General features: G+C 52.8%; 7 protein-coding genes across 7 annotated transcripts; 4 read left to right on the top strand and 3 right to left on the bottom strand.

The window, feature by feature from the left end:
- Positions 1-1,426: 1,426 nt before the first annotated feature.
- Z520_06647 (uncharacterized protein) lies at positions 1,427-3,538 on the top strand (the record flags this gene model as incomplete). The annotated part of the gene is made up of 2 exons (XM_016777147.1): positions 1,427-2,607; positions 2,659-3,538. The coding sequence occupies 2 exons, from the start codon at positions 1,427-1,429 to the stop codon at positions 3,536-3,538; spliced, it is 2,061 nt and encodes a 686-aa protein (XP_016631992.1).
- An 869-nt stretch (positions 3,539-4,407) lies between these two features.
- Z520_06646 (uncharacterized protein) lies at positions 4,408-5,218 on the bottom strand (the record flags this gene model as incomplete). Its single annotated transcript, XM_016777146.1, has 2 exons — positions 4,408-5,038; positions 5,130-5,218. The coding sequence occupies 2 exons, from the start codon at positions 5,216-5,218 to the stop codon at positions 4,408-4,410; spliced, it is 720 nt and encodes a 239-aa protein (XP_016631991.1).
- A 725-nt stretch (positions 5,219-5,943) lies between these two features.
- Z520_06645 (uncharacterized protein) lies at positions 5,944-6,436 on the top strand (the record flags this gene model as incomplete). Its single annotated transcript, XM_016777145.1, has 2 exons — positions 5,944-6,286; positions 6,369-6,436. The coding sequence occupies 2 exons, from the start codon at positions 5,944-5,946 to the stop codon at positions 6,434-6,436; spliced, it is 411 nt and encodes a 136-aa protein (XP_016631990.1).
- Positions 6,437-8,707: 2,271 nt separating this feature from the next.
- Positions 8,708-9,628, bottom strand: Z520_06644 (uncharacterized protein; the record flags this gene model as incomplete). The annotated part of the gene is made up of 1 exon (XM_016777144.1): positions 8,708-9,628. One exon carries the CDS (start codon positions 9,626-9,628, stop codon positions 8,708-8,710), a length of 921 nt encoding a protein of 306 aa, XP_016631989.1.
- A 1,232-nt stretch (positions 9,629-10,860) lies between these two features.
- Z520_06643 (uncharacterized protein) lies at positions 10,861-11,475 on the bottom strand (the record flags this gene model as incomplete). Its single annotated transcript, XM_016777143.1, has 2 exons — positions 10,861-11,126; positions 11,193-11,475. 2 exons carry the CDS (start codon positions 11,473-11,475, stop codon positions 10,861-10,863), a joined length of 549 nt encoding a protein of 182 aa, XP_016631988.1.
- A 1,227-nt stretch (positions 11,476-12,702) lies between these two features.
- On the top strand, positions 12,703-13,213 carry Z520_06642 (uncharacterized protein; the record flags this gene model as incomplete). Its single annotated transcript, XM_016777142.1, has 3 exons — positions 12,703-13,007; positions 13,068-13,119; positions 13,175-13,213. 3 exons carry the CDS (start codon positions 12,703-12,705, stop codon positions 13,211-13,213), a joined length of 396 nt encoding a protein of 131 aa, XP_016631987.1.
- Positions 13,214-13,780: 567 nt separating this feature from the next.
- On the top strand, positions 13,781-15,932 carry Z520_06641 (uncharacterized protein; the record flags this gene model as incomplete). Its single annotated transcript, XM_016777141.1, has 3 exons — positions 13,781-13,963; positions 14,032-14,905; positions 14,947-15,932. 3 exons carry the CDS (start codon positions 13,781-13,783, stop codon positions 15,930-15,932), a joined length of 2,043 nt encoding a protein of 680 aa, XP_016631986.1.
- Between the last annotated feature and the right edge of the window lie 354 nt (positions 15,933-16,286).

The following is a 16,286-nucleotide window of genomic DNA, read 5'->3' as shown; positions in this document are numbered from 1 at the left end:
TGCAGCTGTGCATCAGCTACTCATCCCCCCACACAGGGTGCTTGCGTTATGCACACGCTAGCTCTTTTAACTCGATTCAACTCGGTACACCAAATCGCCAAAAGGAAAGCATGCAGTAGTAGGGAAACCGTGAAAATCATCCTCTGGCGCGCTAGACGGGCACTCAGAGGGTTTACGGATCCTTCTCGCAACGGCGCTGCAGGGCGTCGCAGTCGCAGCATCTTCTTGGTGTTGGCTTTGGTGTTATCCTCTTTTCTTTGCCTGTCCATCGACCAAATAATAACGTAGCCTATGTATTTCGTAGTAGTATCACGCTGACCAGCACCAGCACCAGCACCAAACACACCTCAAGTGATTACTCGTACTCGCCTGCTGCGACAACTCCAACCTCGAAGGAGGAAGAAAAAAAACAACCACCAGGAAACCAGACAATCAGGCCCTAACGCCCCTTGTCCTCCGATTCCTGTTCCTGGCCCCTCCAGTCGTCTACAGGCTGGTCCCCTCATTCCTTCTCACCGCTTGGTTCCGTCTCCTCCACCCACCTGGCACCAGTCCAGGAGTGGCACAGTCCAGTCGTGTCGTGTCTTGCGTTCGTCGGCCCTTGCGGTTTTGTCTGCACACCACCATCCATCCCACACCACAGCGAGAGCACCATCCCTCCTTAAACCACACCAATCCTTCACTCTTATACGCTTATAGCCTGTTGGTCGAAGTTCTTTGGGGCTTGGTTCTTCGTGCTCTTTTAGCCCTTTAGTTTTTCCCTGTGCTCGTCTTGATAATCCATTGCCGTCGCTGCTGCGATCCTCCTCGACTCCTCCTTTGTTAGCCGCCCTACTTGCAAGCCACTCAGCGACACTGGCAGTCAGCCTGTCACACGAGCACGCCTGGCAATGAAGAGCTGTCCGATGAGGAGTGTATCCCTCAGTTGAATCGGACCCTTGAACGCGGCTGCAGAGGCACCCTGAGCTCACCATTCCCCTGTACCAATTCCCATTCGAATTCTACAAATCAAAAGCCGGGTGCTTCTGTTACGGAATATTTGTTGGATAGCGAACAGAATACTTGTCACCACGGGCTTACGGGGCACAAATTGCTTGCCGACAACTGGCTGCGAGCCCACAGAAATTCGAATACGTGGCTTTGGATCCAACACTGGAAACGCCTCACAAAGCCAGCAAACCCTACGCGCTTCCAATTCATTTACGCTTGCACGTCAATAGCTCTTGTGCCTAACGTCAAGGTTGTTCCATAACTGTCAGAGGTCTATCTGTCGTCGCAAAAGAGGTGGTACAGAGAGTCAATATATCCGACGGAGAACATAACAGGTCCCGGTCATCTGGCGCCAGCTGCTGCTTTGTCCTACTGCAAAACTACGGCCGGCTACCTGCAGTCGGCCCTGTGAATGTCATTCTAGGGAGCTGCAGATATGCCAAAAGCCCCGGCTTTGCTCCATCTGAACTTGGCTCCTGACAACAATGAGGATCTTAATGGTCTGACCCCCGCGACGCTGAGCCCTCGCTCGACGGGCTCTCCTCACACTCCACGATCAGCGCCGACCTCCCCATATCTGCAAGCCGGCCCTCCACCCTCTTTCATGTCGCATCAGGTGTCTGTATCTCAAGACAGTCGAAACGATGGCTCCCGCACGGGACCCAGCTCTCCCCGGATAACAGCAATGCCCGAATTTCCTCCTTCACCTGTTCCTCAATCACCAAAGCATGCCCGAGATCCGTCCAAGGGCTTCTTCTCCAACCTGATGGCTTCGAAATCATCCCACAAACTGCATGCTTCGGAAACTAGCATTGCAGAGAACGGAGAAAAGCCGAACGCAAGGAGTCGGGCTAGTTCAAAAGAGAGGTCTCTCCACTCGGTGAAGAAGCAAGGGTCAACTCCAGAATTGCCGAAGGCTGTATCAAGCAATGGCCCAAGCAATGGCTCCAGCAATGAGAACGAGCTTCCAGTCTCGTCGGAGCCGATCCCTTCTCAGCCCGCTCTGGAGCCTGTACCAGCGGCCAAAAAGACAAAGTCGAAGTTTGGTGGCATTCTCACAAGGACCAAGACCGTGAAAATGGAGGAAACAACACCCAAGCAGAAGCATCCGCCGCCAAGTCATCTGCAACTGGACACCTCTAATGCCGGCAATGACCACGCCGACACATCTCCAAGGACTGCACCCATCAAATTCGACCACCGAGATAGGGCATTTGGCCTGGAGAGCGGTGCAACCGTCCGAAACCGCTCAGTAGATCGACAAACCCGTGACGACTCGCAATCAGTGAAGAGAGATCGGCAGGCTGGAAACATACCCGCGTCCCATTCCTTCCGAGAGGGCTCAACCCTTCAAATTTTATCGAACCTTGGGCAGACTGGCAAAGGTGTGGGAGACCGCATTGGCAAGGCCGGCAAGGGCTTTTTTGGCAAGATTACCAGGAGTGGGAGCAGTAACGAGCGCGAACCTTTGACGGTCACGGATGACAATTACGTATGCACGACAATCAACCTTCCACTTGTTAAGCAAACCCGGAAGACCAGGATAGCACGACGTCTGGAGTCATCCAAGGATAAGACCGAATTCTGGATGCCGGCCTTGCCATGGCGTTGTATTGAGTATGTTGATCCCTCTCAGTCTTCTGTTCCTCGTACTAAACATTTGTGCAGCTACCTCAATATGAATGGTGCTGAAGAAGAAGGCCTGTATCGGATACCTGGCAGTAACAGAGATGTGAAACACTGGCAGCGGCGCTTCGACACCGAATACGATATTAACCTCTTTGACGAACCCGAACTGTATGATATAAACACCATCGGGTCAATGTTCAAATCTTGGTTGCGAGAATTGCCTGACGAGATCCTTCCCAAAGCCGTCCAAAACAAAATTGCTACCCAGTGCGCTGGGGCTACTTCGGCGCCTCAGTTACTGAAAGACGAACTGTCGCGTTTGCCGCCTTTCAACTACTACCTGTTATTCGCCATCACGTGCCACCTCAGTCTACTCAACAGCTATGCAGAGAGGAACAAAATGGACTATCGAAACCTGTGCATTTGCTTTCAGCCTTGCCTGAAGATCGATGCCTTTTGTTTTCAATTTCTAGTCATGGACTGGAAGAATTGCTGGCAGGGCTGCTGGACTGAAAAGGAGTACCTGGAAGAAGAATATCGGTACGAGCGGGAAGGTTCGATCAATGAAAGTGAGGACCTGGCCATCGATGAGAGGGCCATCTCTTCCAGTGGCAGCAGTCAACAACAGCAACAACCGCCACCACCGCCGCAACAACCATCAAATGCTCCACAGGCTTCTACACAGCAGCCCGTCCCTCCTCGAACGGCAGACGCAGCGGCACAGCGCAAGTCAATGGCGCCCAGGACACAACAGAGAAGCCTGTCTCAAGGTGGAAGTGCTCGAGACAGATCTAACAGTGCGCATGCGCCTAGCCAGTCGGCACCCGCTGTACCACGGATGGTGACGCCGGAGCCTCCAAAACTGTCGCTTGACCAAAAATTACCCGAGCTGACAGGGCTCTCTCCCATCAGAATGTGATGTCATTTGGATACATATCGTCGGCCTTGTGAGTTTTCGGACCGCACCTGGTGACACCTTATGGACTAAAGCATATCTCTTTTCCTTTTGATGCTCTGCTTGGATACGCCTGCCTATGATGTTTGTTTGGCACTGAAAGGCTCTAGGACATATCTTGTATTATTTATCGACCTGATTTCTACTTAGCATTGCTGTTTTGTGGTGATTGCATTGCACTGTGGTTCTCTTCTGGCTTTCGCCTCAAAACACATTGATGAAGATTCATGAGGGGAATGGTATAACCCAGGCAGAGAATGCAAGAGAATGATGCAGAGTGCAGCTCTGTTTGTATGACTAGGTGTATGTAAGATTCGGGACTGGACATGGTGGGAAAGCGCCGACGAGGTCGAATAGGAGGAGACAAAGTGACATTTGAAGCTATAGATTTGTAATGCACTTGAGTCGAATGCAGAGAGTGGCTGGAGATGATGTCTACTGTCAGATCTCGTCAAATTCCATCACTTCTAGCACATTTCGTTATCTTCGTGACATGTTCCTGTACGCGCCGTTGACGACCTGACCTTTCGCAAACACATTTCCTCCAGCGAGCTGAAGATCTTTCATGATCGTCTTGCCTCAGTCAGTCGGTCCTCTTCTGCCACATCGCCACTCGACCATCCCGAGCTTCCCGTGTCAAGTATTCGTTCGAGCTGCTGAACGGACGAATGGCAGCACCGACACCTGCCATTTCAGAAGCCGTTTGATGCAGCCGTTAACTAGCTGACTTGCTGGTTGGTAGACGCAGCCTTCTGGCCCAAGATGAGAATGTTTTTACCAAGTAATAGAGCAGTTGGCAATCGTTGAATGTGTCTTGTTAGCTGGCCGTGGGATCACCCCATCTTCCCGCCCTTTCGACTTCTCCGCTCATTGTTCCTCTGGCGCCTGTCCTGCCTCTTGATCCTCTCCATCCTCTCCCTCCTCCCTTCGCCTCTGATAGTCCTACCGTCGCCGCCGTCAGCGCCAGTTTTCTCCTTTTTCACGGCCTCGTCATCCAACTCGACAAGCCAGTCTGATTCGTCCTTCTTGTTCCGTCCCTTGTAACCCCATTTCTTGACCCACTCGCCGCTCTCTTCGTCATACACCAAATTCTTGCGCCTCTCCTCCTGCGCGGCCCCGCCTTTCAGGCTGCCCCCGTACTTGCCGATGCCCTTTTTGCGCGCGAACAGTTCCCACTTGGTGGGCGGTTTCGGCTTGGGGAGGGGCTTCCATCGAGGCAGGTAGTGCTGCGGCGCCGGCAGGGTCATTATGAGCCCTTCCGGTGTCGACTGGATCGGACAGGTTGTGAGTAGCGTGTTCAGGAGCGATTGGGCGCCGTCGCGGGCGATCTGTCGTAGCGACTCGTTCCGCTCGGACAGCGACTGAGAGAGGAGTTGCGACGTCGCAGGCAGAGGATTAGGGTCGATCGCTGTCAGGTAGCCTAGCTCGTACGTGTACGGAGTAGGCTTCTCGACTGTCGTCGGTCTGGTGTGAACAATGTGTCAGTACAGGTCGAACCATAGGAGCGGCGTGATCGTGAAAGGCACCGGGAGGACGAAAAGGCAAAAAGACGTACAATTTTTCCGCTTTTGTTCGTGCATGATCCACGATATTCGACGCCGGTATCGACACATGCGTCTCGGCTTCCCCCATACTGGTGTCCATGCTTGGGTCTGTTGCGTCTTTTTTCCCCTGCTGGGAGTACTGCTACTAAAAGAAAAAATACTGCGATGGAAATTGGGCAGCGGACGAGGTTGAAGCCCACAAATGCCGACTTCTCCGCACCCAAGAAATTTTGCCGAGGCTGAGCTAGTACTAGTGCGTGCACTGCGTGGTATTATCCAGCTCTTGGCGACAAAAGAGGAGCCTGAGGCGAGGTAACCGAAGCCCAGCGCACTTGGCGATTACGCTACCCAGTTAGGGCCTTGGTACCTATGCTCTGGTATGATAGAGACAACCTTGGAACAGTCTGTCACTTGTTTTGCATGAGGGACTATCGGTAAAAGCATAACTTGACCTGATCACGGTCGATCCAATCATCCAGTTCATTGTGACGACGCTTGGACCTGACTCGAGAATACGAATACGTAGACTGAACTACCCCGCCGATCATGATCTTTAAATAGGAACCCCTCACTAAATGGCGCAGCGCGCCTGAAGATAGAGACCTTTGCGACTTTATTCCCTCGTATCTTCTCTTCCCCAAGAAAAGTATATAAGGATTCACAATTGAAGGCCGTTGAAGTCTCTATCTTGGTCATCAACGACAATTCCATCGCTCTGAATATTACACAACGAGACCCAGCGACAAACAGCTATCCAAACTCATCCATTCCAGTCTGCTCAAAATAAACACCAATCCCTTGTCAATTCTGATCAGAACAATCAAAATGTCTTCTGGCAGCCATCATCATCATGACAACGGCGCCAAAGCCGAGACAAACCTCTTGTCCAAGATCTTCCGCCGGGGTTCCAAGCAGCCCGAGCAAGTCACCACAGATGATGCCAATTCGACCATGTCCGGCGACACGCTTGTTCCCCGAGAACGAGTCAAGTCGATCTCGCAGGAAATGATCGACGAGGGCAGGGAGCTCATGGAGAAAGCAAACACTATGAGCGAGGAAGACTTCAAAAAGTACCTGGCCGAGCACAAGGAGGAAATCGAGGCCTACTACAAAGCACAGGGCGGTGGCATCTCGAGTGGTGAATGGATCGTCCCAGGTGTGCCTATGGGTAAGTCGCCATCACCCGTATGTGGACAGCATAGCTGCTGTTCTAGGGTAAAGGTCATAGACTGACTCTATCGTGATCACAGGCTTTCAGAGAGGAAGCGAAGAAGAGGAGTGGAAGAAGGATCGTAAGGGGTCAAATACTCACAAATGAACGATGAGAGTGCCAGTCGGCCGCGGTTGACTCGGTCTAGCGCTGTGAGCGTGGGTTATGACTTATGAGCACATCAGTTTTAGATTCAATCCACATTGAGCAACGGAAGTGGATTGTGAAGAGGTCAAGATTTCCCGTTCAGTATATAGTGACATTGATATTGGTATATACACGTTACCACCAGTCTCCACCATGATGAGCAAGATCGGTTCCACACAGCCCAGGCCAAGGCGCCAGATGTTTTAGCCCTGTTTCCCCCCCATATTAGAGGGTGGCATCAACCTGGATCCAAACAGGGATGGGCTGGGCGTCGATTGAATTAATTACCTCGTTTGCGCGGCTGGGAACGATCAACAGATGAACCGAGCCTTTGCTGTGGGAATAAGTGCTCAACTCCATTCCCGAACACCGGCAGATCACCGTAAACAGCGTCAGACTCAGCGCAAGTCGACTTGAGCAGTACATGGTGAATGCAGAGCCACTGGCACGAATTCTAGTCCGAGAAGAGGACGTCGGGAATAGTATGGACAGAGTGCAGCCAAAGTGGCTTTCACACCTCCTGGCAATAGGCCTTCCTCTTTCAATGACGCTCGCCACCCTCGGACTGGTGCCGCAAGGGATGCCGCACACCTCGACGTTTCTTGCGAGAGACCGCGATGAATGGAGCATGACAATTCGTAGCCTCGACCACCTCGAGTAACTCGACTCTTGTTGGCTACGCTCGTCTCTGGCTTCCTCACTCCCTGGGTTAAACGCCTGGCCGACCACCTATGAAACGTATCCTATATATAGGTGCATTCCTCCGCTTTGTATATAGGTACATTCCTCCGCTTTATCGCTCCTCGAGCACCAGCGCCGCCGCCGACGCCTCCACCCCCAACACTAAGCGTAACTACCCTGCAGAGGAACCGATGCAGTCTTGTAGACGGAGTCCGCCCTAATCGTCGCGCGGACTGAGGTTGACAGCGGCGTCGGTCGAGTTATTATCAGCAAGAGTTCGTTTCAATTGCGTCCGTGAGGGCTCACCGACGCAATGGTCACTTGCCTTCAACAACGGACCCGACGCCAACGCCGCCCACGCCGCCAGGCTGCTGGGCCTCGTCAACGTAGCTAACCATGGCCGCGGTGGCAGGATGGCAGCCAATCTAAGATCTCTGAATGGAAACGTGTTGTTTTAGTCGTTGGTTCACGAGGCTCTAGATCGGAGGGTTTCAGAAGGTTCATTGGATCGCGCAGGAAGACGCCCGTTATTTCCCGGAGCTCATGGCTCTCTTTTTAAGGCCCTCCGTTGATCTGCCTTATCGAAAGAGGACACGAGACTGCGACTCAGGGCCTTGCCAAGAACAGACTCTACCAAGAGCTCCAGTATCTGGTCACAACAAACTTCTCTTCTGCCACAGCCCGCCACACTGCCTTTGCCCAAGCTAGACAACGTCTTTTCCGATCGGTGACCGTGGCGGCTGCGCGCGGTGAGCAGCCATTGAGTGGCTGGTGGCTAAATATATATAAGACAGATGGCACTGAAGGCATTGGAGCGGCCGCCATGGGTACGCGGCGAGCCGGTTTTGAAACGCGGGCAATCACAACGGACTCATCACTTAACGAGGAGGACGGCTATTGTGAGTAGTGTCGACCTCGACTGACAATACTTCAACCACGGGAGTACGCTCCAGAGGTAAAGGTACGATGACTCTGAAGGGATTCTGTGGCAGGCACGACCTGCCCACGACGTGGCCACTGCCTGGCCAAGGGATGGCGCCTTGGCACCGTTGTGCCTCCAGATAGCCGGAGCGCGGGTCGCTCAGAGATAGAATGACAAGCATTCAGAGAGATCCTTTCCTGCCCATGACAGATTCACTATGCAGAATGGTCCATCGAGCTTGGGAACTTTGGTGCAATCAATGCTGGATAGCTCTGGTGTTCTCCAGAACCAAGCTACGATCAAAACATCCGCAATAGAATTTCTTGAGGATACGGTCTCCTGGCTAATTGAATGCCTACCTGCCTGGCTGGCGGATAGAATCGCACTCCAGATGTACAGGACAAAGCAATGATCAAATCACAGTACAGTCGTGGTTATTTATTGTTGTCGTTGTGATTTTGATTTCTCAGAGTTATATCACAGACAAGTTCGAAGCATTCTAACACAGAACAATTTGTGCACTGGGCAATCGATCCAGACATCTTCCTGTCGTATCAGGAAGTACTTGGTACTTGGCACTTCATCACAACGTCCCTCGGCCCCCTGGTATTCTTACATCTTGTCGCTTCTCACACCCTCAGGGGCTTGAAGAAGTCGACAATATTATCGATTGCCGGGTTGACGAAATCGTCCTTGTCGTAGAAGTCCATGTGCCTCCCGTTGGGGACGACAACCTTCTTGACGTTGTCATTCTTGCCGTCGAGGATCTTGTAGATCTTCTCGGAATGCCACCGACTCTCGGCCTTCTCGCCCACGACAATGAGGACGGGCTGCGTCAAGAACAGGTCGGCGAACTGCCACGCATCGAAGTTGAGGACCAGCGGCGCGGAGCGCAGCAGCATCTTGTTCTGCGCGTTCTTGTGCTGCGCCCGTGGCGTGCAGTAGTAATCGTACGCGTCCGCCAGGTCGACGGGCGTCTTGTCGTCGTGGGGCTTTGGTGGCACGTAGGGCGCGCTGGCGGCTTCAGCGCCCTGGGTGGCTTCGGCCTGGATGGCTTGAGCGACTTGGTCAAGGTCGGCGACGTGGCTGGAGGGTTGGTCCTTCCCGTACCACCCGTACCGGGCGCCGTCGCCGATGTTGACCGCGCTGACCATGGCGACGGCTTTGAGGCGGTGGTCGCCCTTGGCCGCGGCCGCTGCGTAGCCGCCGCCGGCGCAGATTCCGACCACCGCGATGCGGTTCGCGTCAACGTAGTCGAGTCTTTGCAGGTAGTCAACCACCGCAGAGGCATCCGTGACTCGGGCCGCCGGGTCTTCGAGAAAGTGAGGCAGGCCCTCCGAGTCGCCCTGGTGCGAGGCGTCATAGCAGATGGCGACGAAACCCCGTTCCGCCAGTCGTTTCGCGTACGTGCTGGCCGTCTGCTCCTTCACACCGCCGCCTGGGTGGATCACCACCAGACCAGGCGCTTTGCTTTTGTCGGGCAGGGGGGCCGGCTTGAAGAGCAGGCCGGCGAGGTTGATGGAGCCCTTGGGGATTCTGATGGCGGACATGATTCGTGATTGACTCGTTTTGCTATATGTATATATATAGATAGATAGATATCGAGCAGGGCCTTTGGACCAGGATGTGGTGGAAGAATATGGCCCCTTCCCCCACAAACCCCGACATCTCTGCTCGCTTTATATAGACTTTCCCCGCCGGGCGAGAACCTAATGACGATATCTCCGATCGATGAAAAAGTTTCGCATTGGAAGAGAAGAACGTGTCGAGAAGTATCTCATTGGTCGTCGAGGGGACATCTCGACCGTCGGCCTGGTTCTCCACCCCGAATATTTTCGGACACGAGCAAAATCTCTAATTGCTGGAAGGAAGCTCGGTGTTAGCTCGCACACGAGCCGAACAGACAGGGATTGCATTCTCTGAGTGGCATACCACGACAGAGGAAGAGGTGCACAGCCATCATCGCACTGAGTTATCGGTGCTGGCAAATCGATATATAGCCAGGAACCCGCAATGGACGGAGGGTGGAAGAGAGCGGGTTCAAGTAAAGTTGGATTGGCCCCTAACTAAATTTATACTAGCCATGAGCTGCTTATATCCCGGCCTGACTTGTGTGGAGTATATACCCAACAGTATATGATTACTAGCGTCTCTCCTCGTATCCACCGTGCCCACCTCCAATACACAGAGACGAGCCTGGGCTGACTCACCGCATCCCTTAAGGAAATGCACGTCCCGGCGGGGCCCCTATCTCTCTCTTTTGTCAGCCATGCTGAGCCTCTTCCTTCGCCTTGCCTTGGCTGGTCTTGATGATATATTTTGGGCCGGTCTTGACAGACCGATTCTGTCTCTCAGACCCAGCGTAGAGGGGGTCCAAACGTCAAACACCTAGTGTGGTCGAGTTTGTAAAACATGATCAACTGTGTACTGTCAGAAATTGAGCCTCGCGAGTTCCCCTACGTTCTTCGGCAGAAAGCCGTCATATCGCGGCCACATGTTTGGCGGAATTTTTCAGGGCAGGAATAGTAGACGAAGGACAGGTCTGCCAGAGGCTGAGATTGCTCACATATGACTCAAACACTTCATTTGAATGATTTTCAACCAACCTTGTCCAATTTCCCTTCATAAGCACCCTTGGTAACTACTTGAGTGACAATCTCCAAAACAAAGCCCTCGCTAAACTGTAAACCCGCCCTACTGAATTTGCATATATGGTCTGAAATGTGTGGTTTTTCGTTGTTGGTTTCTGTCTCTGCTTCAAGACGCCTTTGTTCATCCTGGTTTAGCAACCTCCATGTTCGTCCTCGTCTTCGTCACCGCCGTGGCCCTGGTCTTCGTCATGGCCTTCGTCTTCCTCGTCGCCTTGGTCCTCGTCGTGGCCCTGGTGCCCGCCGAGACCTTGGCCTTGATCGTGACCCCCGTCCTGGCCCATGCCCTGGCTTGGTGCCTCATGGCCCGCTGTCATACCGACTTTCTTGGCCATGCGAGCGAGCAACAAAAGCCCAACATGGACCATGCTTTCCAAGTGGGCTTCATGGATAGGTTCCGCTATCAAGTTCTCTCCTTAGCACACGCCCTTTGCAGCCGGGAAGGGGAAAAGAAATGTATACTCACAAGCAATCTTGTCGAGAAGCTGCATTGATTCGGCATGATGGGGATCTTGGGCAAATCTCGAGTGTGCATGCTGCGGCTTGGGGACGTGCGACGGGCCCGGCTGCGGATCCATGAGCAGTTTGACGATCAGCCCAGTCAATGATGCGATGTCGCCGTCTTCTCCTCCTTGGCCCATATGCCCGCCCATGCCCTGACCGTCCTCATCACCCTGCTGGTCTTGGTAGTCGTCGTAGTCCTGCCCTTCATCCCCACCGTGTCCGTAACCATCGTCTTGACCGTGCATGTTTTCTTGATTCGGTCCTTTTTCAACAAAAAGGCAATCTGTCTTTGTAATTGGTGTTTTCCAGAACAGTGACAACGGGCCGCTGTTGATGGGTGATCAAGTGCTAGTGATAGGGTCTGTCGAGTAGCGACCATTTGATAAGGATATTGTGGTCCATTTATATGTATCAACGCTATAGCAGTCCTCCGAATACCTCTACGAACCTAAAAATGGCTATACGAGTTACGCAGTACGCTCTGATATAGAACGGGTCGGGCCAGCATAGCAGAAACCCCGCCGAGGCTAACCCGACCTATTATGTCAGAGTGCAAACAAGGGGCAGAAGTAATCAGTTTCTGACAGCTATGGGCCCTAATATGGATGATAGTGACCCCGCCCCCTCCTTAATCTGACTTCTGGAGGGGTATTCCGCACGAAATGGGGCTTGTCTGAATACTTGAACACCTATATCTAGAGAGCATGATGGCGCTAGTCGTACGAGAAGCCTGCCTTAAGAGGGAGACAGGCCGCGGCCTGGCACCACGTTGCTGACCCGCCAAATCTTATTTAGGGTATATACTATGCAATATCTAACTGGGGGCCGGTTGCATCCTTGCAGGAACACCAATGGCGACCGCCTTAACCGTCATTGGGGCCGGCGGTGGAAGAACGTTTTTGATCTCGTGGACTGTGGGGAGGACTTACTACATATTCACAGTGAAGTCTGTATCACTAAGATTCCCCAATGAGAACCATCATATTAATTCCGATCAGCAGTTGCTCTTGGGGCACAGTCAGCTTATGACTGCTCTTTGTCCTCCAAGATGCATCAAGACTCTTTCTGTTGTGCAGATTGCATAGCGCGACCGGGGTTTCATCCCAAAGTTGGTACCTTCGATGTCAGGAATAGTGCCTCAATGCCCCTGGCCTTCCAGCAAAAGGTCCCATCGTCTCATCAACTATTTGCGGAGTATTAGGCAATATAGTAGATAAAGATAGATCTCTGCCAGGCGGGAAAGCTCCACCGAGTCCTGGCATATAGAACTCGTAACTAGAGATAGTTTGCAGACCCCTATCTCAATAGATTTATTTGACCTGCCCCCCTTACGACCCTGAAGATACCACGTCTCTGCAATCTTTATCAGGATCTCCAAGTCGTATCTGACATCAGTCTTTTCTCTGTCGCTGACGGGGGATTGGTTGACCTTCATATTGCCTTGCATTACCGGATAAAAGGAATAAAAACAAATGGCTACAGCTGTTGCTGATATAGCCGCGGACGCAGTCCAAGCTGGAATCGCGATCATTGGCGCAATCTTCGACTCGGGCGCAGACAAGGACTTTCGAAGCTCGTGGACACAGGTGCAGATTGGAGACATGTCGTCCAAGAACCCCGGAAAGAACGTCATGTGTGTCTTCACCAAGCACGACGCGTCCGGCCTCGTCAACAGCACAATGACCATCCGGGAATGCACATGTCCCAACAGCGGCTCGGTATTGACATACTCTTGTTATGTCTTCGATTCAGGGCCGTTTGTGTTGCAGGGAGACGGGTTAGTGCTTTCAATGGAAATGACAGGAAAATACCCCTTCAGCTGACGTCTATTTGGCAGAGGATACCTGAACTGGGCTTTTGCCGGCGTTTTCACCCGGAACGGCGGAAATGTAAAGTACCCATGAGGAGTTTGACATGAAGGACTCACTAACACGTGTGACATAGGTGAATTTCAGTGCATTGAGTGCGGGTCAGATTGCATAGTTGGTACAATCTGTGGTAGAAAGCGAACGTCAAACAATGTTTTCTTCAGCGCAATAAGGTTATATAGTCCCTTAGCGAGGGGGTCTGGTCAATGTCATTAAGGGATGAATTCATTTTCGGCTGAATTTTATATGTGGTTTGATCTTGGTAGAAAGGTCCCTGGAGTGTAAAATGTGTTTCAACTTTCTTTCACTTCATGGGAGTATACCTCGTACCCAATGTGTCTAAACGCGTGGATGTCTCGGTGTGTATGCCAGTGGCAGGGCCTCGGGGGTCGAGGGTGTGCCAAGCACGCGAGGTCACCTGACGCTTTGTTTACGTACCCAGGTAGGCGTCGAGGCGTCTGTTCCGGCAACCAAGAACCAAGCGGGCCTCGTGCATGGACTGCCCCGTGTAGCACGTGTAGGTCAGTAAAGTCAGTGGCCTGCACCAAATCTTCGGCTCACCAAGTTTCTCAATCAAGCCTCAGTCACTGCACCCTCACGAACCAAACGATCTGTGCTCGCGACCCTTTTCCCACACAGACCATCTGCGGTCAACCACGTCACTGCCTCCATGTCATCAAACATGTCTGGGGTCAGCGGCACATATCGAGGCACGCCCAACCGGCGTGGTCAACTCCCATTTGCAGACTCTCCTTCCGCAATCCCTCGTCCCAAGCTGGAGTCCGCCAGTAATCCCACGCCCTCCGAGATGTCGGGCACCTCTACCGTGTCTGCAAGTCGACAGAAGCAGAGTAAGAGAGACGAGGTGCGTGATCCCATCCCAATACCGTTCAAGCCTCCCCTGTGCCTAACACTCATGGCTGCTGCGTCTAGGCAATCCGACGCAAGATGGAAGCAGACCTTAGCAAAAAGAAGCACGCCCCCGCCCGCGCGCGACATACCCGCAAGGCACCCCCTGGGACCGTCCTGGCCCTCAAACCCAGTCAGGCTTTACAGATCAAGCCTTCCACCACCGTGGCCGAGGCTGCGCAGCTGATGGCTGCCAAGAGAGAAGACTGCGTCTTGGTCACAGATGACGACGATAGAATCGCTGGGATTTTCACAGCAAAGGATCTGGCCTTCCGTGTCGTGGGAGCCGGCATCAAGGCCAGCCAAGTCACCATTGAACAGATCATGACCAAGAACCCGCTGTGTGCGAGAACCGACACGAGTGCCACCGATGCCTTGGACCTGATGGTCCGAAAAGGATTCAGGCATCTTCCTGTCATGGACGAGAATCAAGACATCTCCGGTATTCTCGATATCACAAAATGCTTTTACGAGGCCATGGAAAAGTTGGAACGTGCATACAGTTCTTCGCGCAAGCTCTACGATGCCCTCGAAGGTGTACAATCTGAGCTTGGCTCCAGCCAGCCCCAACAGATTATCCAGTATGTCGAGGCCTTGAGACAAAAGATGTCGGGGCCTACATTGGAGTCCGTGCTGAATGGACTCCCTCCCACCACTGTCTCGGTCAGGACGTCGGTCAAAGAGGCGGCTCAGCTCATGAAGGAAAATCACACCACGGCTGTGCTGGTGCAAGACCAAGGATCCATCACTGGCATTTTCACGAGCAAGGACGTCGTATTACGTGTCATCGCGCCTGGCCTTGATCCGTCCAACTGCAGTGTGGTGAGGGTGATGACCCCTCACCCGGATTTTGCTCCGACAGATATGAGCATTCAGGCTGCTCTGCGCAAGATGCATGGTAAGTGATTGCTACGCTGAACCGAACAAAAGAGCTCACAGACACAGATGGACATTATCTCAATCTCCCGGTCATGAACGGCGAGGGTGAAATAGTCGGCATGGTCGATGTCCTCAAATTAACATACGCTACCCTCGAACAGATCAACACCATGAATGCCGGAGAAGGAGAAGGGCCAGCGTGGAATAAGTTCTGGCTATCAATGGACAACGACACCGAATCAATCATGTCCGGCGAAGGCAGTCATCGCCCAACGACACCTGGCCATCGGTCAATGATGGAGTCAGAGCCTGGACGTCCTGGTTTTGAGAGGGGAGACAGCGTTATGCCGCACGACTCCGCCTCGCACCGAGGGGACGACGCCCACTCCGAAGTCCTCCCATCTGTTGAATCGCCCGAAGAGACACCTTTCCCATTCAAGTTCAAAGCGCCCAGCGGACGAGTCCACAGGATACAAGTCCTCCCGAGCAGCGGTCTACTCGAGCTGGTCAACCAAGTCACTGCCAAATTAGGCGGTGAAGTGGAATCAGTAGGCGGCGAAGCCACTGTCGAGGAAGGTAAATTGGGCAAAGCAGGTTACGCGTTGAGTTATATGGACAATGAGGGCGATACCGTCTCTATCACGACGGATCAAGATCTCCTCGACGCCATACTACTAGCGAGGCAAGGGAAAAGGGACAAAGTCGACTTATTCGTACATGACCCTGCTCAACCCCCAATTTCCACGACTATCGACCCAAGACCTCAGCTTTCAAAACCGCCAACTCCTCCAGAGTCCACACTCAAGGAGGTTGCGCTAGACGCCGCGGAGGAGGGCGACGAAGAAGAGGAAGAAGAAGAAGAGGCTGTCCCCATAGCAAAGACGATACGGTCGAAACGAGCGCCGCCTGCGATGCAACAGCGGAAGGAAGAACAGCCTCAGATTATCGCAGGCGTACCGAATGACCTGCTTCTTCCCGGCGCCATTGTCACCCTTGCGGTTGTTATTGTTGGCGTTTTTGCTATTAGTCGCGCGACGGCGAAGTAAGGATGATACCCCGTGACTCGGATGCTGCCAGTGATGGTGCCGCTCTTTTGGCTGTTCGGGTCCTTGACTCTCCAAGCTCGAGGTCGTTTACTCTGACGGGATAGAGTCACTTTTCTCTTTCTGTTGGTGGTGCTGCAACATTAGCAGTTTTGATGAACGGAACATAATTACTCACTTTCCTCCTTATCTAGTTCCTATACTACATTTTCTATTCTTTCTTCCCTTTTCTTCTAAAGAGAGGCCTCACTGTTGGGACGACAGGATGAAGAAGTGTAAGTAAAGGGAGTGAAGGAGAGGGGAAAAGGGGGAGTGTACGCAGTATGAATCTTGACTCTCTAGAATCCAGACCCTCAT

The sequence above is a fragment of the Fonsecaea multimorphosa genome, assembly GCF_000836435.1.
Source record: "Fonsecaea multimorphosa CBS 102226 unplaced genomic scaffold supercont1.12, whole genome shotgun sequence".
Taxonomy (NCBI): domain Eukaryota; kingdom Fungi; phylum Ascomycota; class Eurotiomycetes; order Chaetothyriales; family Herpotrichiellaceae; genus Fonsecaea; species Fonsecaea multimorphosa.
Note: the sequence above shows the minus strand (reverse complement) of the source record. Positions and strands in the feature narration are given on the sequence as shown.